This window comes from Diceros bicornis, chromosome 6 (assembly GCF_020826845.1).
Source record: "Diceros bicornis minor isolate mBicDic1 chromosome 6, mDicBic1.mat.cur, whole genome shotgun sequence".
Lineage (NCBI taxonomy): Eukaryota > Metazoa > Chordata > Mammalia > Perissodactyla > Rhinocerotidae > Diceros > Diceros bicornis.
The window spans coordinates 62,170,152-62,191,963 of NC_080745.1; the positions used below are offsets into that span (position 1 = coordinate 62,170,152).

The window sequence follows — 21,812 nt, forward strand, 5'->3', positions numbered from 1 at the left end:
AAAGAGAGAGAGAGAGAAAGAGATGCAATTAATTGACTTTCCTGTCAAGTATGTAGATGTGGTTTTCACGACTTATTTTCCTTTCTCTCTCTCTCTCTCTATATATATAGAGAGAGATGTAGTTAGATAGATATATGTACATTATATATATGAGATAGATAGACTATAATATATGAGATAGATTATATATATACATGTATATACGTATAATCCATACCCCAATATTATTACAGTTGGAGCTATGTGGGGCCAGCTAGTGGAAAAAGAACTCTCCCATATTATTATTAATCATGGTGAAAGAGTCAATTGACCTAAAATCTCAGCAGCAGAAAACAGTCTGACTTCAAACAGGCTGTGTAAAGGACCTCAGCTCCTCTCAGGAGATGTTGCCCTCCATAATGGTGGTGGGTGTGACGTGCAGTGGAGCTGGTTCTTCATCTCTACCTGTGTGTTCCAAGAAAAGAGCCAAGGATGGGCATTTATTTATTTAATAATGTTTAAGGATTCCCTAGCAAAACAAGTCGGTCACCCAGGAGTAAGTTTCAGTATAGTTAAGTGCAAGGTAAGTTATTCAAGGAAATTAATCCCAATTCTATTTAGAGGAGGGTGGGCGGCTCTGAGCTAGACATCATAAAGGCTTGAACTTGGATTGGCTTTTCAATGGATCCAAAATTAACCTGCTCAGATGAAAAGTCCTCTTGTTTCAGCTAGTTCATATCCATTGAAAAGAAAATTATCACCAATATTTAGACATACTTTTCTCAATGAATACTTTGATTTGGTGTTCTGTAGATTTGGACCCTAATCATTCTGTACCTTTGTCACTGAGGATTGTAAAGGAGTATTTGGATATATAATGGCCTGGGATTTTCAAGATTACAGGCAAATATCTTGTTTTCTTCAGATCAGCTAGTGAAACATCCTGCATGCAATGAGTGTACATTTCATGAAAAGTCAAGCTACTAGATCTGTGAGTTTGAGAGTCTCAGTCTGTGATTGTTCAACATCACTAATTTAAAATATTTTTCAACTGTCCATGCAGGAAATTATTGAAGACGGAGAAAGTTCTGAAGTTAAAACTGTGTTAAATGATGAACGATATCAGTCCTTCAAAGTAAGTGATTTTATGCATATTTATGGAAAACGGTTTTTCAGTTAATCCTATTACTCATTCTAGGTGGTTGTTTTACTCAGCATGGGCTGCCATAACAAAATACCGTAGACTGGGTGGCTTAAACAGCAAATATTTCTTTTCTCACAGTTCTGGAGGCTGGAAGTCTGAGATCAGCGGTCAGCATGGTGGGGTTCTGGTGAGAGCTCTCTTCTTGGCTTGCAGACAGCCATCCTCTCAAGGGGTCCTCACATGGCAGGGAGAGAGCTGAGGAAGCTCTCTGGTGTCTCTTCTTATACGGATACTTATCTCATCATGAGGGCCCCACCCTTATGACCTCATCTAAACTAATTATTCCCAAAGGCCCCATATCCAAATACCATCACACTGGGGGTCAAGGCTTCAACATATGAATTTGGGGGGGGGGGACACAATTCAGTCCATAGCAGTGGTCTAGGAGGCAGATGCCTAAATAAATATGGGTGCTCAAGCTTATTGCCATGGTATGGTGAGATTTAAATTACCTTACCTATCAGGAGTCTGTCACTCATGGGTACAAATATCATGGGGACACTAGGGCCATGAGACAAAACAAACCTGCTCTTAAAGAGCAAACCTATGCTGGAAAGCTCCTCACTGCATCCTTGTCTACTTTGAAGCTGGGTTTGTAACCTCCCAATTTTCCTTACCTTGGAGTTGAAGGCAGCAGGGACTTCTGCTAATCCCTTCAGTTCAGAAGTGATGCACAGGCCCAAAAGGTGCTCATGGGCAGGAGCCCAGGCTTGGAGTGCAAACAGACCAGGTTTGAATCCGGGCTCTGCCACTTACCAGCTGTGTGATGGCGAAGAATTTATACAACCTACACGTGTATCCCTCTTTAAGTTGTGAGGGTAAATATGCAGAGCGTGAATGTGTGTAGGAGATCCTTGGTAAAGAGGAGGGCCCGACAGGAATAATTGTTGTCACGCATTGACAGCACGGGCAATCCCACGATCAAATTATGCGGAAGCCCTACGCAGATGCTAGAACCTGCCTCCTCACTTCTGTTTCATTTAGTAATACTATATGTCAGGAAAGGACCCTTCTGAAACAAAACGTCTCTAAAACATTAGCATCACCCACCTGCTTGTCATATACAGGAGAAAGTGGGTCAGAAATCTTCTTATAATTTTTCTTAATCGCTTGACCTTGAAAAGATTCACTTCATTGTCATAATGATTATTTTAGAAACTAAAGGCATGCCTTTTCCATTTCAGCTCTTTACTTCTGTATTTGGAGTGGGATTGAAGACATCTGAGAAATGGTTCAGAATGGGTTTCAGAACTCTGAGTAAGATAAGGTCAGACAAAACCCTGAAATTCACAAAAATGCAGAAAGCAGGTAAATTGTCTCTCCTAAAAGCCTCACATTGTTGCCACGGACTGGTCAGGCTGTGGTTGAGATCTGTCTGTTGTGCTTCCACTCCAGTCTCAGGGAGCTGGGTCACTTGTTTGGCCTTTTTTCATACTATGTTTATAAGCACAATCTTTTGGGATCAGACAGATCTGGATCCAAATCCTGGCTCCAGCACTCTCCAGCTGTGTGCTCTTGAGCAAGTTAGTTAAAATCTTTGAGCCTAAGTTACCTCATCTATAAGAGGGAGGTAACATTGGTACTTCAGTGGGGGAATAAATCAGATGACACAGGCAAAGCCCTTGGCACCAGGCCTGGCACAGAGACTGTTCATTTATCCAGATGTCAAACGAGCTGGTGCTGTTGATCTGGATCATACCGAACTGACTCTTCTAGACATTTGGGTCCTAGCTGTCTCCCTGGGTGAGAGGCGTGGGTGAGGAGTCAACGGCAGAAAGTCAACACGGAGGATTGGGAGTAAAGAATATTTGAACAAACTTGAGTTGTTGCCCAGTACAAATGTGGATCTGCCTTGGAAACTGTAAAACACCAGGATATAGAAGGGAAATGGTGGAAATTTAGACACGGGGTTGATCTACACAACCAAGACCTGAGAAGACTGTGTTTAGTCAGGGATCTGAAAGCCTGGAGGGGCCTCCCAGAGGTTGAAAGTGCTTGGTCACTTCCATTTATGGAGGTCCCAGTACATTTTTTAAAATGAAGACATGCCAATACAGAGTCAAAAAATTGTATATGTTTTAGACATTTACTTTTAATATGCAATAGAAATGCAATATAATTGTAATTTGGAAGAGAGTCACAGCCACAGTGTCCTGAGCACTATGGCTTCTGAGTTACAGAGAATGATCAATATTCTTAATGATATGAAAGTAAGGGAATCTTCTATAAGAAGAAACCAGAAAAAAAGAAAACAGCTATCTTCTGTTTAAAAGATGAAAAGAAACAAGCAGTGGGATAGGAAGCAAATCAAATCTTGGTGTTTTGCATCATCACTACTATAGAAGACCCTTAGTCATCTTTCATAAGGTTGCTAACCTCTGAAGGGTTGCTAATAAGCTTTATACGATACCACATAGGAAATAAAAGAGTCTAAATGAAAAAGACCCTGTATTTACAATCTGAGCTCCTGAAATTGCACATTTAATAAGTGTGATTTACACCAGCTCTAGAGATGCCATTAAAAAGAAATTTATGTAAGTATTAAACATAAGTAGTGAGTGAGTAGCTTAGAATGATAGAAAGTACTCTCAACACTTAGAGAGAAATGTAGTGTTTCATGGAGATAAAAACCCTTATCAGACGACACCAAAGGTGCTCAGGATCTAAGTAGCTTCCAATTTCCCAGCTTTGTAAACTGGATTTTTCTCTTCCTATTGAGCTCTTCCAGCCCAGTGAATGAAGCAGCTATTACTCAGTTAATCAATGAGTGATTGCCATCAGACTCTTTAATGCTCTTGTTGTACGTACAACTGAAGGAATGCCTTCCTATTATACTTATACCTAAAAAAAACAAACAAAAAACCCCTGGGTATATGCATCCCTTGTGACAGCACTACAATGAACGGAATTGTCAATGGGAATTTCTGAATACCGCAAAGGATAAGCTAATTAATTGAATACGTTGGAAGTACGATCCACGGGTCAGATGGAAAACCTGATTCAATTTTACTATAATTGCACTTGGTCTTAGTCTTAGTCATTTTAGTCTGAATCTTTAGACTCAGTCTTCCTAAGCCTTGAGGAGTCACATGCTATACTGGCCTTGAAAAGTCCATGTCTAAAATATAGCAGCACATATATAACACTGTGCAGTGTAATAAGTTTCTTGTAATAAGTTAACCTCCCCACCATACCAAAAAGGAAAGCCAATTAAGTTGCTTTCACAGGTGTCAACAAATTATCATAGTCTCTCCAAGTTCATTCCTGATATCTGCACATGTTCTTAAAGAAATTCTTGTTAATCATGACTTTTGGCTTATGTACACCCTGAATAAACGCAGGAGCTTTATGGTACCAAGTGAGTCATACTTTGAATATCAGTCAAAGATGGCAATTTTTGTATCAAAAAAGAGTCTAATGGAGCATAGCTGTTTATTTTTTTCACCTTAGTAAAATATTTATTTAATTTTATTAAATTGATTTTTTAATTGTGGTTAAGAACATTTAACGTGAGATCTATCCTCTTAATTTTTTCCTGTTGGTACCATAATTTATTTGGCCATTTCCTGTGATGGACATTTGAGTTATTTCCAGTTTTTGGCTATTATAGAAAAAAAAAAAACGTGCTATGATCATTCTTGTACCTGTGGGGTACAAATGAGATACATTCTTGTACCTCATTGCTCTTGTGCATATATGTAGGAGTGAAATTTCTGGGTCAGAGGATAAATAGCTATTTATTTAGCTCTAGTAAATACTGCCCAACAGATTTCCAAAGTGGTTGAACCAATTTACACCCCCACTAGCAGTGTATGAGATTTTCAGTTGTTCCACATCCTCACCAATACTTGCTATTGTCAGTCTTTTCAATTTTGTCTGTTCTGGAGGGTGAGTAGTGTTATCTTATTGTAGTTTTAGTTTGCATCTCTCTGATGACCTTTTCAAGTACTTTTTGGCCATTTCCTCTTCTAAGAGGTGCCTATTTGTGTCTTTTCCCCCTTTTTAAAAGTAAGTTGTTTGTCTTTCACTTATTGATTTGTAGGAGCTAATTTGTGTTCTGGATATAAGTCCTTTGTTAGATATACGAAATGCTGGGAGACAGATTCTCCCAGTCTGTATATTGCTTCTTCATTTGCTTAATAATGTCCTTTGATGAGCATAAGTTCTTATATTTAATGAAGTCCAAATTATTAATCTTCTGATTATAGTTAATATTTTGTGTGCTCAGTTTCAGAGATATTTGCTTACCCCCAAGATCATGAAGATGTTTTCCCATTTTCCTTTAGAAGCCTGATTCTTTTTAACTTTTGCATTTAGGTCTATGATCCACATCACATTCATTAACAAATTCTTAAGCGCACAACAGAGTACTGTTAATGACAGGCACCATGATGTACTGCAGATCTCTAGAACTTACTCATCTTGCATAACTGAAACTTTGTACTCGTTGAACAGCAACTCCCCCGAAGCACTGCTTTTTAAATTAAACTCCCTACATACAAAAATGGCCATGTTGCAATTAAAAAAAAAAATGTGGCTTTTAAAAAAAAAGGACATGGAATGAGGCTCAGGGGTATATTGTTATAAAGCAGCTTATGGAGTGAGAAAGCAGGGACTGTTTATTCTTCAGAGTGATTGGTTACAATATTAGAATTTTCAGTAGTTACTCATATCAACCTTGGGAAACAGTTCAAGTTTTGCTTATGATTTCCAGAGGCATAAGCAAGAAATGATTCAGGTCAAGTTAGCCTTATAAAATAAGCTAAATTAAGCTTTGTTTGTATGACTAAACTGATTTTGCTGCTTAGGGAATTTTTGAGGCTGCTCTCCATTTGTTTTTTTCTAACAATGCGTTAGTGTGAACATCATCTTCTCTTGATCCTGCCAACATATTTCTGCAAATGTCCGCATTTAGAGATAATATGGGAAGTTTGAATTTGAGAATTTTGTGACCATGATGTTCAAGCCAAATGGCCTCCCTGCCTTCTCCCTCCCATGATCCTGGAGGTGAGAAATAAGGATCCATAGATTTGCTCCCCATCTTTCCAGAGGGCTAGTGATGGGTGAAACTGCAAGAAGCAGACTTAAGCTTATCAAAAGAACAAATTTGTGGGGCCAGCCCTGTGGCGCAGCCGTTAAGTGCGGGCGCTCTGCTTCGGTGGCCCGGGGTTCACAGGTTCGGATCCCAGGTGTGCAGTGATGCACTGCTTGTTAAGCCACGCTGTGGCAGCGTCCCATATGAAGTAGAGGAAGATGGGCATGGATGTTAGCCCAGGGCCAGTCTTCCTCAAGGGAAAAAGAGGAGGATTGGCATCGGATGTTAGCTCAGGGCTAGTCCTCCTCACAAAAAAAAAAAATTACAAGAACAAATTTGTGATACCCCCTCTTCTTTTGGTGAGAAGAGTTAAGATCTACTCTCTTAGCAAATTTCAAGTATACCACACAGTATTGTTTATTGTAGTCACCATGCTGTGCTTTAGACCTGCAGAACTTATTCATCCTGTGTATCTGAAACTTTGTACCCTTTAACCAACATCTCTCTATTTTCCCCACCCCCAGCCCTTTGTAACCAGTATTCTACTCTCTGCTTCTGAGAGCTAGACTTTTTCAGATTCCACATATAAGTGAGATCATGCCATATTTGCCTTTTTGTGTCTGATATATTTCACTTAGCATAATATCCTCTAGTTCATCCATGTTGTTGATAATAGCAAGATTTCCTTCTTTTTTAAGGCTGAATAATATTCCATTGTATGCTAACTAGCTTGATTGTGGTAATCATTTCAAAATGTATACGTATATCAAAACATCACGTTGTATACCTTAAATATATATGATTTTTATTTGTCAATTATACCTCCATAAATCTGGGGGAAAAAAAGAGCTGCCCAAACAGACTTTACAATTAAGAAATGGGCTGCCTCTGGAGGTATCAGGGCCCCCTATTATTAGAAAGTTTGAATGACTCCTTCTTCTTTTTTTTTTTTGTGAGGAAGATCAGCCCTGAGCTAACATCCATGCCAATCCTCCTCTTTTTTTTTTTTCCTGAGGAAGACTGGCCCTGAGCTAACATCTGTGCCCATCTTCCTCCACTTTATGTGGGATGCCGCCACAGCATGGCCTGACAAGCGGTGCATCAGTGTGTGCCGGGGATCCAAACCCTGGCCAGCAGACGAGCACGCACACTTCACCGCTACGCCACGGGGCCAGACCCTGAATGACTCCTTCTTGGGAATCCTAAATAAGACAGCAGTCCCTTATACTGAAGGATAGATGTCCCTCTGGCTCTATGAATCTCCCCTGCACCCCTGCTAATCTCCCCTCCAAATTTTCATCCCTATTCTTGGAGATAAGGCTCCCATCTCCTTTACTCCTCCACTCTGTGCCTCCCTCCATGGGTCTGTGGGAATAACCAAGTCACTATAACAACTCTTCATCATAATGACTCTCTCTGAGCTTCCATTTATTTATGGTGGTCAGACAAGGAAACAACAAGCCAAACCACGAAAGATGTCTCCTACCTCGCCTCAAACGCAAATCTACCCTCTTCCTATTCTCAACTTTAATTTTTTAATTCATCCATCATCTTCAAACTCTAAATCTTCCCATCCCAAATCTTTATGCATTATCTTTTTAAAATAATAGGGCACAGCTTAGTGATCAAGAGGGCTGGTTCTTCAATAGGAAGTCAGATTTGAAAAGCTTGGTTTCCAGAGGGGTATGAAATATCGTGTCTTTCTTAGCCAGGAAATTATAAGCCTCTCAATCAGAAAGCAAAGAGCCATTGTTAACATGAAAAATTCACAACCAAGAGAGCACACATTACTTGGTCACATAAGACGTATCACTCCTTCCGCTGACCTGTCCAATGGCCTCTCAGGATTCCTCTATTATGAAGACCTCGTCAGCTGTGTGACCAGAGCAGAAGCAGAGGCAGTCGGCGTGCTGGTTAAAGAGGCCATTTGGGCATTTCTGCCTGATGCCTTCATCACCATGACAGGAGGATTCCGGAGGTAAATAATGAGGGCTTTTTTTGCCTCCCCTGCTCTGTCACCTTCAGTGGCTCCCCATTTTTAGAAGTTCAGGCTTCTGAACACGGCACAAAAGGCCTTTGGGGTCTGGCACCAGCCTCTCTCTGCAGCCTCGTCTCCTGCATTTCATGTTTCACTCCAGCAACTCCAAATGGCTTGTCATTCTCTGCCCACATGGAGCTGTTTCTTGCCTCAGTGCCTTTGCTCAGTAGGACCCTTCTCCTTGGAATGGCTTTCCTCAAATTGTCACCTGGCTGACTTATCCTTTAAGACTCAATTCAGATGCCACCTCCTCCAGAAAGCCTTCCTTGACTCCCTCCTCCCCGTGCTGGGCTAGGCATCCCTCTTCAGTGCTCCCTGGGCAGCTGTCAAGTAACTTGTTTGTCTGGGTGCTTTCCCCATTAAGATTTTAGAACTTAGTGCTGGTGAGAACCAGTGCATTGGCTGAGTCAATGAATGAAGGAACTCTTCCCAGAGATGTGTGCAATTGCTGGATATTGAAGCCTCCGTTTCAGAAAGAGATTCCTTCCCTCCCACACCCTCCTCCGACTCTCCCTGTGGCTGTATTACCTGGTGGCTGTTGGCCATTCTGGCAAGCTGGGTTTGAGGTGAGAGAGAAAGTGGGAAGAGAAGATCAAATCTAAGAAAATGCCCTTAGTCTATGTCATAATTCCAAGAGCCCTATCTTATATTATGTGAACATAGTCCTTGGTTTGCCTGTTGTCATGCTGTCTCTGTGTGTGTGTGTGTGTGTGTGTGTGTGTGTGCAGGTGTGAGTGTGTAGGAGAAATAATTTTCTTTGTCACTTTTTATGCACACATAGGTGATCTTATACGTATTATGTATGATTTTTTATTTTTTCTGTGTCATAAATTTATTTTGCAAAACACAGAGTGCAACCAAGGATATTTTGTTTAAAAAAAAAGTCATGATCATTTTGTGTTACCAACTTTAAGCATAGAGCATAGAAACAAAAGTGACTTTTCAAAATTGAGAGCTAAAAATCTAACTTATTTCCATTTTATACTATTTTTTTAAACAGGGGTAAGAAGATTGGGCATGATGTAGATTTTTTAATTACCAGTCCAGGATCAACAGAGGAAGAAGAGCAAGAACTTTTATCTAAAGTGATAAAATTATGGGAAAGGAAGGTAAGAAGAAAGATCAAAAGCAGATGTCTGGATGCTCAAGCATTATATTAATATTGTTGAATTTTACACGCTATTTACCTTATAATTGCATAATGACCATTTAATTGATTCTCAATTGTTTGCAACAGCTTACACCATGCCACACGGCATGCAGTGAGACTTACGTGCCTTGGGTCCAAGAGTCCATGTTATGATCTTGTTTATATATACTTGACCTATTACCAAAGGGGCCGAGAGTGGTTATGTCTCTGTGTTAGACATGCAGAGGCATTAAAGCCTTAAATAAAATGAAAAGCATGTGCTGTGAAGACCTAGGAGGTGTGAGCCGGGGCAGAGCAGGCTTAGGGGTGGGGCAGGACTGCTAAGATTGGGATAAAATCAGTCTAAGAGATGTCGCTGGTGCCTTGAACTCTATACTGGTTAATAACACCTTCACTTTGTGCTGAGATGGGAAGAAGGAAACTCATGAGGGCAAGCTGGGCCCAGCAGAGGTCATGGCTCAAGAAGCCCACACCCTCTGAGGAGATCAGACCTGCCACAGGCCGCCTATTGTCCAGCGGAGGAAGCTAAGAATGACCCTGTGGCCAAAGCCACCTGCAGAGCCCTGACTCCCACCCAACTCTAGTGAGAGCTTCACTTCCCAAAGAGACCAGAGGGCCCTACCCCAGGGGCCTGTAGGCCTGGGGGGCTGAGGAGGCTGGGGCTGGTGTTTCTCTGGCACAGCTTCATCTTTCCTGTGTGATTTAGCATCTGCCGGGTGTGGACCAAGCTCCCTGATATGTCAGAGAGAGGAGACCTCCCATAAAGTGAGGATAAGAAACACACACCCTGGAGCCAGAAGCACCGGAAGTGAGGACCCAACTCTGGAACCAGATCCAAAGTCACCTGTGAGGCCCTCTCTGTCCCTCTCAGGAGAGTGGAACCAGGGCAGCCAGGATCCCTGAGAGGGCACATAATCGGCCAAGCCAGGGGAAGGCAGGATGAGGAAGAATCAGCTACACCTAGGCTGGCCCCACTGCTCTGCTCCAGCAGGGAAGGCGAAAGATTCTCATGGATAGACGGCAAACTCATGGACCCTCCTAGCTGAGGCCTAGGTAGAGGGGGGCTGCCTGGCTCCCCACCCTGGGGCTCCTGCGAGGGTGCACCTCTTTGACCTTGGTTTACAGGCACCACCCTCCCCATACTCTGAGACTGTCCCAGCCCAAGATGGGGATGGGGTGGGGACATGGTGACAAAGAGCCTTCTTTCCATTGGCCTTTCCTCAGTTTTGAGGCAGTCACATGGCTGGTCCCCAAGCAAAGAGATGGGCAGGTATGGGTGGAGGCTGACATTAAGCACGTGGGTTTTAGATTTGGGATTTTAAAAGCACAACCCTGCTATTTAATGGCTGTATGACTTGGGATGCTTTATTTAATCTTTCCAAGCTTCTCTTTCCTCATCTGTAAAACAGGGATAGCAAGCCTCTCTCATTTCATTAATGAGGAGGAGTAACTGAGAGAGAGAGATAAAACACTTGGCAGTGTCTGATACACGGTAAATGCCTAATAAATAGTAGCTGTTATCATGATCTCTCACGCACAATTATTTATTGATCTCTGCCGGAGAGCCAGGCCCTGTGCCAGGTGAGGGGACCCAGGAGCGAGCAGGCGCAGCCGCTCCCCTTCACTCACTGACAGACATGACCTCAGGGAGGAGACGCTGTGGGCAGTTGGGTGTCCCAGCTCTGCCTGCACCCCAAATCAGCACACGAGTTCTTCGTGTTTAACTTCCACCTCTACCTCATTCCTCAGCCCTGCCATTCTTACCAAAACCTGCACTTTCCAGATCATAAAGATTACACACAACATGCAGGTAAATACGTCCAATGTTTTAAAACACCTGTGGAGCCTGATGAGCAGCCAACGCATATCAGCGAGAGCCACCCCTCAGACAAATCTAAATATGATCCTTGTAGAAGACCCCTTGGTCAGGGGTGGGAGAAAGGGAGGAAAGAGCTTGGAAATATTGATCTTTGGTGGCAGTGTGTGTGCGGAGGGGGTGGTCGCCATCCCAAAGACTCCATCAGCCTGAATTCTCCCTGGCCACCAGCACTTCACCGGAAGAGGGGAGGGCTAACGGAGTGGGGTTTGGGTTCAGGCTTGGCACAGGGCCCCTTAGTGTTCCATGTGGCCACATCCCCAGTTCACGGAACGGCCAAGAGATTGAAAGTATGGACAATCATTAGAGAGTAAAGAATACATTCACTTTGAGAAACAGATCTGATTTTGAACAAGGGACTCAGAATCTTCTGAGAAGAGGTTGGAGGGAGCTGAAACCAAAGGGCGATGGGTCCTGGCTCTCAAATACGGGGAGGACTTCACACTCCAGCCTTGCAACCCTCCCTGCTGGGTTGGGGGAGCCTGAGACTGTGTCAGGTGACAGATCCTCTTTCCTTGTGAGAGGGCAAGCTGAGAGCTGACACCTCTCTCCTGCCCCATGTCTTTTACCCTGAGAGCCGGCTGCTCGTCCCCTGGGGAGGGAGGGAGGAAGGAGCAGGGAGACGCCTCCCTCCTTGTCAGGAATCCCTCAATTTCCAGTAGGAAGAGAAAGCACACGCTGATGGGAAATCCAGTCAACTTGTGAGCGTTGATGGGTAAGCCAGAGCCCAAACCTTCAAAGGAGTTTTCAAAGGAGAGAAGTTACCTAAAGAGAAAGGGGGGACAACAAGGAAGGGGACTGCAGAAAATAGAGCTGCCCTGCAAACGCCCAGGCCAGAGAGCAGAGGCGCAGCGGGGGTTGTATGTCTGTTTGACAACCGCGCCCTGCTGCACACGGCCCTGTCTGAACATGTAGATAGGAGCATTGTACTCAAGGCATGCGTTCCCAAACACCTTGTAAAATTCAAAGCAAACCTACCAAGGATGGCCCCTTGTCTGTTACCAGCCAAAGTGACCCCAACCCGTGGGGATAGTGCAAACACAGTTCACAACTATTAGGAAGCCAACTTTGTGGATTTTTTTAAAGAGGGAGCTGTTATTGCAAATTTGGCTTCCAAGTGAGACTTGCTAATATTTTAATAACTCACTTTTCAAATATACCTAATTCAAACTTACATGAAAGGCTGCTAGACTGTACTAATTTGGGTAAGTTTCATTAAAAAGCAGAATCGTGTTTTCCCAAGCTGGTTATTACATTTATCTGTGGCAACATGGCCACTTCCCCAGAGGCTCCGGCTGACATCAGTGCTCCCACCATCCTCCACATGTGGCTGTTCTTCCTAACCCCTTTCCTGGGGAGGCTCTGAAAGGCTAAGAGTTCCCTCTTTTGAGAATAGCAAAAGGAAAAGTATCCTCTCCTCAAAGCTTTCGGTGGAATTGAAAAAATGTCTCTTGGAGGGCTGCAGAAGTGCAAAGCATTTCTAATAACAATAATAAACTGAGCCATTGGTGCTCAAAGTGTGGTCCCTGGCCCAGGAGCATCAGTGTCACCTGGGAATGTGTTGGAAATGCAAATTCTTGCCCCTGCCCCAATCACTCTGGGGACAGGGGCCTGCAAACTGTGGTGTAACAAACATTCCAGATGCTTCTGATGGTACAATTTGAGACCATCTGACCTAAAGAATACAATATAACAAGGGGCTGGCCCAGTGGCGTAGTGGTTAAGTTCGCGGGTTCGGATTCTGGGCACGGACTTACACACTCCTCATCAGGCCATGCTGTGGTGGCGTCCCACATACAAAATAGAGGAAGATGGGCACAGATGTTAGCTCAGGTACAATCTTCCTCCAGCAAAAAGGAGAGGATTGGCAACAGGTGTTAGCTCAGGGCCAGTCTTCCTCACCAAAATAAATAAATAAATGATAGGTTTTTAAATGAAAAGAATACATGATAACAAATCACACACCCTAACAGCTATGACTGAATTATTTTGAGGTTATTTGCTCTTTAGTTGCCACTCAGATTTAGCAGTTAATTGCATATTTCTGCCTCTCCCTACCACACGTCTGCCCTGTGTGGCAAGGAATTCCCCCGGAGCAGATAAATTGGAGGATGGCAACTTACTGGACACATCTTAGAATCACTTGTTAACTTTCTGACTAGGCAACAATTAGATGAAACTAACTTTATCTCAGTCTCCAAGGCAGGCAGAGGAACAATCTCAAATTGTTCCCTAGAAAATGGCAAGTGGTCCTGCCCCAAAGTGGGGCTGAGCCTCCAGCCACAACCCTCCGGGCCAGGTAAACCTGGTCATCAGTCTGGTATAATAGGGAGGGATGCTGAGTCAAAGCAGCTACATAGAAACAGCACAGCTTTTAGTTCATGGTCGGTTTGTTCTTAAAGGGGTGAGGCAAGTTTCTGAGCACTGGCCTGCAGTCAGAAATTGATGGCCCGGTGCGGGGGGGTTAGGGGGGACGTGCATGGATTCTCTGGCAGCTTTGCCATGAAGTAGCCTTGGCCTGGCCTCTCTAATCTCTAAATCCCTCTGCTGCAGGGGCAGGATAATACACCCACTCCTTGGCTTTCTCTCCTAGTTTTGCCAGGTAGGTTCACAATACAAAGATAAAATACACCCACGTTCTGCTCGAATCTGTGATGCCTTTGTTAAGAGTGTTCATTAAGAGCCTGGTAGAAAATCTTGGACCCTGTCCACTGGGGACTCTTCCTGACGTCTTTCTGTTTGTTTGCAGGAATTACTTTTATACTATGACCTTGTGGAGTCGACATTTGAAAAGGCCAAGTTGCCTAGCAGGCAAGTGGATGCTTTAGATCATTTTCAAAAATGCTTTCTGATTTTAAAATTGCACCATCAGAGAGTGGAGAGTGGCAAGTCCAGCCAGCAGGAAGGGAAGACCTGGAAGGCCATCCGAGTGGACCTGGTCGTGTGCCCCTACGAGCACCGTGCCTTCGCCCTGCTGGGCTGGACCGGCTCCCGAGTAAGCGCTACCTAGATCTGTGGGACAGCGTTAGGGTTCCAAAAGACATAGGCTGGGTCTACCTGGGCCCAGGGGAGTGACAATGGCAGCGGGGTGGGGTGACGGGGAGAGGGCAGTGCCCAGAAACCTCCAAATTGGGGCATTCCACCTGCACGTGGTCAAGGGAGACAGATTAATTTAGAAGAGTTTTTCTCAAAGTGTGGTCCCCTGGCCAGCAGCATCAGCCGCCCCTGGGAACAGGTTAGACGTGTAAATTCTCCAGCCCCCGCCAGACCTACTGAATCAGAAACTACAGGGACAGAGCCCAGCAATTAGCGTTTGGAAAGCTCTCCCGGTGACTCAGATGCAGCTCAAGTGGGAGAAGCACTGAGGTGGAGAAAGCAGCCCGGGCGGCTAAGAGCACAGGTCTGGCTCCTCCCAGACTTGGTGACGAGCTTCTACCCTGCCTTTACCAGCTGGGGGAGCTTGCACAAGTTCCCTATGTCCCTAAGGCTTAGTTTTCCCATCGGGAAAGTGCGGGCGATGACCTCGGCTACTTCCCTGGGTTGCAGGGAGTCAGAGAGATGAAGCTGGCAAAGCCCTTGGCACACACCAGGCACGGCTCAGTGCTCGCTAAGCAGCAGCTCCCAGCTCCTCTCATGTTATATTCACAGAGATGGTGCCCGTGATTTGTCTCATTAGCATGTGCTCCACCCTCCAAACTAAGCACCTCACACTGTTTTACTAGTGTCCCAAAGTAGCTGCCTGTTGCTTTGAGTGAAGTGAGTCCTTAGAGAGTTTTATATGGATGAATGACACAACATAAATTAACTGTCCTCAACCTAAACATACATATCTGCAAAGAAATGTGAATGGTGCCCCCTAGAGTTTTGCAGTGCACAACTTGCACAACTATATGCAGCAGCCCTGGGCCAACCTCTGAAGTCTGTTGTGACCAATGTTACAGCCAGACTGTAGTACCATCACCTCTGCTCAATGTTCGCCTTTCTTCATCTGAAACAGAAGACAATGTCCTTGCCCTGCCTGTCTCACAGGGTTGCTGTGAGAAACTAAAGAGGTTTTAAAGCAGAAGGCAGAACAGTCCAGGGTAAAGAGCCTGAGCTTTGGGGTCCAGGAGTCTGAGTCCCGGCTCTATCCCTGACGGTGTGGCCTCAGGGAAATTAGGGTCTCGGGCCGCCTTTCTTCATCTGAAAAATGGGGCTAATGACAGCGCCAACCTCACAGGATTGTAACGAGGATTCAATGAGACGGTGCCTTCATCTTAGCCCAATTTTGAGTCCAATTGTGTACTTAACACTGTTCTGTTAGAAGTAATGTTCAACTCTTTCACAAGCTGTTAAGTACTAGCAGTAACGGAGCAGATCAGAAAATCAATATAAAGCACGAGGTTAGCCCAGCGCCAGGCAGAGGGTAAGCAGCCCATACCTAGTAACTAGGATTATTGCCATGGTCTCCCTGTCTCCCTGCTGCTGTCCTGGCCCCTACACCCAGGTGACCCTGTTAAAACATGTCAGATCAGGTCACTCCCCTGCTCAGAACCTTGCAGGGGCTCCCCACTTAACTCACAGTGAATGCTGAATGTCTCACGGTGGCCCTCGAGGCCCCGCATGATCTCCCCCCCCATATCTCTCTGAACTTCTCTCCCCTAAATGGCCAGGCCCACTGCACCCTAAGGCCTCTGCTCCAGCTGTTCCCTCTGCCCCACGTGATCCTCCCCCAGAGCCCACTTGGCTGACCCGTTCACCTCCTTCAGGTCCTTGCTCAGATCCCTCCTTCTCAGTGAGGCTTGCCCTGGACACAGCACTTACCTTTTAACATACCACAGAATTTACTCATTTATTCTGTTATTGCATCTTGTCTGTGTCCCCCGCTCAGATCCAGTCCCCACCAGGGCAAACACCATTGTTCTGTTCAGTTACATTCCCAGCACCCAGAACACACCTGGCACAGTAGACGCTCAGTAAATACTTGTTGAGTAAATATCACTCTCCAAAGGAAAGACATCATAATTTCTGTCTATGGGAAAATGCTCTTGAGGTTTGGGCAGCAGTCCAGGGAGCTCTCTCTCACCACACAGAACTGGGGAGCCAAGGACAGCCTCTCGCTGCGCCCGTTAGCCCCACCCTCTGCAGCCTCCCCCAACACACAGCGTGAGCAGCCTTTGCTCCAAGCGGGGACGGAAGGAGAGTGGCCAGGCCAGAAAGGAGGCCATGTGCTAAGCAACACCCGGGTACTTTCACAGACCAGCTACTGCACCCAGAATCTGCTTCGCCCCGTTCTGCCACAGCCCTGGCTTCCTCTCCGCCTTATGATAAAGGACTTCTGGTTGGAAAGTCTGTCTTCCCACACCCACGTGGTGTCCGGGAGGGGCGGATCCCAGCTGCAGCCAGCTTTCCTGTAATAGGAAATGGTTCCTCACCACTAGAGGGCGCAGTTATCCCAGTTTTCTCCCTAATCCGACAGGGGTAGGACAGAGTTGGGAGATCTGCGCTCCTCTCAGGAAAATTAACCTCAATGACTTCATTCATTGTCCTCTTTTTCCAAGGTTTTCCTGTCCTCTATCTAAGGCTTCAGGCCTTGTTTCCTTCACCTCAGAACCCACCTCTGATTACAGGAGACGCTATTCTGGGGCGGGTGGCTCAGACCATCAGTTTTACAGAATCTCATATGCGAGGATGTTAGAGCCAGAGGGGACCTTACTCACGCACTTCCTCCATCCTGTTTTACCAACAAGATGCAGAGAGGCTCGGTGACTTGTCGAGAGATGCACAGCCAGAGAGGGACAAAATCCAGGCTGAAATCTGGGTCTCCTGACTCCTCATCCTCTTTTACAATAGTGATATTCCAAATTAAAAAAAAAAAATTGGATATTATTTATCCAGCATTTACTCTGGACCAGGTATTATTCTGGACACAATCCTCACAATATCCATTTATTCATTCAAAAAACATTTGCCGGACATTTTCTATGTGCCAGGCACTGTTTGAGGAGGGAAGATGGTTATGAACAAAACAAACCAGGTTCCTGTTCTCAAGAAGCCTATATTCTAGTGTGCGCATGCGAGCGTGGAGCTCTGTCGTGGTAGAGCTTTGCCCTGGGGGAGAAAATCGCTCCAAGAATGTTTGGAGATAGATATTTCCGTTATAGGGCTTTAGATAACTCTAAACACATAATCCTGAAGACATTCTAGACTTGACGGTAATTTATTTTAATTATCTCTTGTCCAGCAGTTCGAGAGAGACATCCGGCGCTATGCCTCGCATGAGCGGAAGATGATACTGGATAACCACAATTTATATGACAAGACCAAGGTAGGGTTGTCTTCCTGAGCCGGTCTGCTTTGATCTTCATCCCAAGGCTGGCTCCCTCAGCGCTTTTCCTGAGGAGCCTCCTTGCTGATAGTGGTTCCAGCAGGAGTCCTAGCTGATGCTCATTGGCCGAGCGCGGGCCGTGCCCCACCCCTGACCCCATTACTATGGCTCTGATTGGCCAGGCTTGGGTCGTGCGCCCCTCCTTGGAGGTGGGATCAGCCCCACCTGACCCTCAGGGACTGAGAGTAGGGTGGGTGGTTTCCCAGAGAAAAATCAAGGTGCTGCTGTCAGAAGAGAGGGCTGTGGATGCTGGCAGGAAAGCCTCAGATGTCGTGTTTGTGGAGGCAGGTTCACATGACACGATTACGGAATCCTTACAGATTAACACGGTAAATAGTTCAGCATAAGCGAGTGCCTCCTACGGGCTCAGCACTGGGCTATATACAAGAAGGGATGGAGGAGAAGTGGTACTTGGTCTAAAAGAGATCATGGGGTGGGAGGCTGGTGGGGGCGGGAGCAGGTGTGGAAGGCCAGGAGGAAAACCCAACATACACAAGTATCCTATAATTGCCACCCTCATTACCCATGGCAGCAGTACGTACTCAGAGCTTTTAAATAGATTGATGACAGACCTCTCCTGAGATTCTGATTTCATTGGACTGGAGTATAGCTCAAACTTCAATGTTTTTCAATGTTTTTTGAAAAACTCCTTCGGGTGGTTCTAATGAACAGCTATGATTAAGAACTACAGGCCCACAGGAAGAATACCAACTGCCTTTAACTGAATATGTAAGGCTGTCATAATTTTAGCTTAATTTAAGGACCATATTTTTGGGTGGGAAAATATCAAAATTACAGAAGTCAGTTAAGATGACTTTTTATACTCAGAAGCAGGGAATTATGTTTTGGCAATAAGTCATTCTGACAAGACAGTTTTGCAAGTAATACTTTCATTATGTCAGCATTGAGATGTTTAACAAAAATATCTGAATGTACATATTTCTTGTTATGTTTTCAGAGGATATTTCTCAAAGCAGAAAGTGAAGAAGAAATTTTTGCACATCTGGGATTGGATTACATTGAACCATGGGAAAGAAATGCCTAGAAAAAGTTGTCGACATTTTTTTCTGGGTTTTTTTTTTTTTTTCCAGGTTAAATAAATTATGCTTCATATTGTAGTGAAAGATGCCTTAGGAAAGTTTGGGATTCTTTAAGTCTTATTGAAATACAGATTGCTTCTAGAGATAAGTAGTTTTGGAAACAGGTTAAGGCACCACCTGGTAATGGGATGGGTTCTAATAGGCCATTTGTACGACTGTTGCTTAGAATTCACAATGCATTTTCCATAGAAACAGTGTTGTAATTGGTAGCTTGTTTCCAGGGAAGCTCATCAAAGCCCACTTTGCCCACAGTGTAGCTGAAATACTGTATATTTCCGATAAAAATAGGAGAAAACAAGATGGTGGAATCATCTTTTCACTCTGCTGTAAAATATTCTTAAACAAAAATGTAACAAAATGAGAGAATAAAGAGTTTAAGATTTATCTTGAGGGGAGGAAAAGGTTTCATTAGAAGATCAGAGATTCTGAATGGCGTCCTGGGTCGCTTCTGGAGCTTTTGGAGGAGGACACTCACTCCTGACTTGCTGGGCTCCTCCCCTGTCACTGGGGCTGTTTCCCTCGGGGTCTCAGCACAAGGCCGCATACAGGAGGTGTTCCCACTGCTTTCACTCGGAAGGAAGTTCTGAGTGAAACAGTGTTCTAAACCACCAAAGGAATATCTCCCTTTTTATCCATCTCCGAGTCTCTCTCTGAATCTTAGTGGCCTAGTCTCTCTCAGGGCGACAGTCTCTCTTAGCCTCTTCATCTTAGGGCACCCGAGGTAAGAGAGGCTGAGGTCGCCTTTGGAACTCCCAGGTTCCAGACCCATTCGGACCTCCTGCTTCCTCTAGGAGGGTATTGTCCCTGTGCCTTGAAGGGGCCTGAAAGCCCATCTGTTCCAGCTGCTTCTGTGTCCTCAGCCTGCTGAGGAGCTGTGAGGTCTTGTGATGATCCTTCCCCTTTCCTTCCAGCCCCCTCAGGGAGGAGGAGATTGGGAGATCCAGGACCCTGTAGAGAAGCTTGATGCCCCACTCTGTGCACAGGGAAGGATCCCCCTTGCCTTCCTGTGTTGGAACCTGGGGATGGGGCACATATCAGTTAGTATTGCCAAAAATTCAGTGTAACAGACCATCCCCAAACTCAGTGGCTTAAAACAACACAGATCTGCACATTTGCTGGGTGTTGGCTGATCTAGGCTGGGATCTGCTTCTCACGTCCCTCATCCTCCTCCTGAGACCAGCGGGCTAAACTGGCCCTACCCTTCTCATGATGACAGCAGAGACACAAGAGCAAGCAAACCCAAGTGTACAAACACTTTTCAAAGCTCTTCCCATGTCTATTAATATCCAGTGGTCAAAGCTGGTCATATGGCTAAGTCTCGAGGGATGGGGCGTTATGTCCTTTCACAGGGGGAGGTATCGCAAAGTGATGTGGCAAAGGGCACAGATGCAGGGAGGGGCGAGGAACTGGGCCCACTGATGCAAGCTGCTTCAGAGAGTCAAGTGTTTAGTCTCCTTTCCAGACTTTTCTCTTCCTATAAACTGTCTCACTTAATCCTGGTAAATCTTGAGCTGGGAGAGGATGCTTCTGGTCAGCAGGGGCATTGAGGTCTGAAGGCTAAGATGGCAGAAGATGCAAAGGAGAGGAGGCAGGGGGCTGGCTGCAGAGGAAACTGACCACAGTCTCTGGGTTTGAAGAGGAAGAAAGACCTTGAGGTTTCCTTCTAGTGCCCAGTCCGCCCAGCAGGATAGATAAGGGGCCACCACTCCGGTCAGCATCACATCCGACTACATTGATTATTGATTACATCACATCCGACTACATTGATTATTGCTACAGGTACTCTGTGGAGCGTTTTACAGACATTATCCCATTTGATCAGCCCAATAACCCCTGAGGTGGGCAGGACGTGTGATTTACAAATGAGAGAAATCTGAGGTGTCCAGAGTTGTGCTCCTTTGCCCCAAGTCAAGTTAATGTGCAGCAAAGCCAGAGTTTGAGTCCAGGTCCACGTCTGTCTGACTCCAAAGCCCACACTCTTGTGCCTTAAGCAGGAATGTTCAGGAGTGGGCCATTAGCTGTGTTCACTCGGTCATTCAGCAGACACCTTAATAGGGTGACCATTCATCCTGGTTTGCCTGGGATATTTCCAGTTTATGCCTGTTGTCTCTGCATAATTATGACAGCACACCCTTTCCCTCTTAAAATATTCTGGTCTGGAGGATAAATTTTATGGTCATCCTATTTATGAGCCCCCTACCTACTGTGTACCAAGGGCTGTACTTGGTATTGAGGACTCAGAGATGAAGAGAACACAGCCCCTGCCCACAGGGAGTTTTAGTGGCTTCTCTGCTTCTTACCTTTCGGGAACCAAAGGCCACCGAGGGGGAGTCATGCAGACCCTGCTGGCACAGGGAGTCCTCAGCAGACCTTCCCTGAGACTAGAGGGATGAGGCCCAAGGTGCCCTTGGGAACAGCCTGGCTTGGGCCCCGACACAAGAGCCCTGGAGCTGGGAGCCCCACTCCAGTTAATCCACAGGAGCCTGGGTGGCGAGAGCCAAAGGAGAGGCTGGTCTGTATTCCTGGCTCGTGAGCGTTAGCCCATATCCAGGGGAACAGGGCCCGGGGGGAGCACCGAGGAAGCCGTGAGGAGGAAAGGAAAGCGGAGCAGTGGTGGCCACGTGGATGGGGGAGAGGTCTCCAGCCAAAGCTGGCTTCTGTGGGACACTGGGAGTGTGGGCTCTCGTGGTCAGCTCTTCCACTGCACGTCGGGCTTCATGGCTCACCATGCTTTTCCACGACATCATGGTTGACCATCGTCGGCACACTCCCCTTCCCTGGATTATTCAGCAGAATGCTCTGGGGCTGGGCTCAGACGGTGTCTGGAAGATGGGACTTGATATCAACACATGGCAGGCAAAAGCATCCACGTCCTCAGGAAGTGAGGATGATCATGTCAGTTCGTGGGTGCCCGGGCCCCAAGCCTGATGGCTGAGAAGCACCTAGAACTGGGTGAGCAAATGGGTCAAGAGGGATGTTTGAATCAAAGCTCCTCCAAACAACCGAACAGGCATAAAGGGGGCAAGGGACAAAGACCTCATGGAGCTGGAGGGTTGACAACAG

The 21,812-nt window shown here is 45.6% G+C and overlaps 1 protein-coding gene across 2 annotated transcripts in view; it reads left to right on the forward strand.

Annotated features, from left to right (window-relative positions):
- The window catches only part of DNTT (DNA nucleotidylexotransferase), a 33,531-nt gene extending 14,502 nt beyond the window's left edge, over positions 1–19,029 (forward strand). Inside the window, exons 5-11 of one of the 2 annotated variants that reach the window (XM_058543634.1) lie at positions 1,043–1,114; positions 2,368–2,491; positions 8,064–8,196; positions 9,257–9,365; positions 14,032–14,277; positions 17,506–17,589; positions 18,608–19,029. In XM_058543634.1, the coding sequence (XP_058399617.1) occupies positions 1,043–1,114; positions 2,368–2,491; positions 8,064–8,196; positions 9,257–9,365; positions 14,032–14,277; positions 17,506–17,589; positions 18,608–18,694 (855 nt within the window). In that variant the 3' untranslated portion in view covers positions 18,695–19,029. The remainder of the gene's footprint in view (positions 1–1,042; positions 1,115–2,367; positions 2,492–8,063; positions 8,197–9,256; positions 9,366–14,031; positions 14,278–17,505; positions 17,590–18,607) is intronic. The other variant, XM_058543635.1, reaches the window with a different exon arrangement.
- The last annotated feature ends 2,783 nt before the right edge of the window (positions 19,030–21,812 follow it).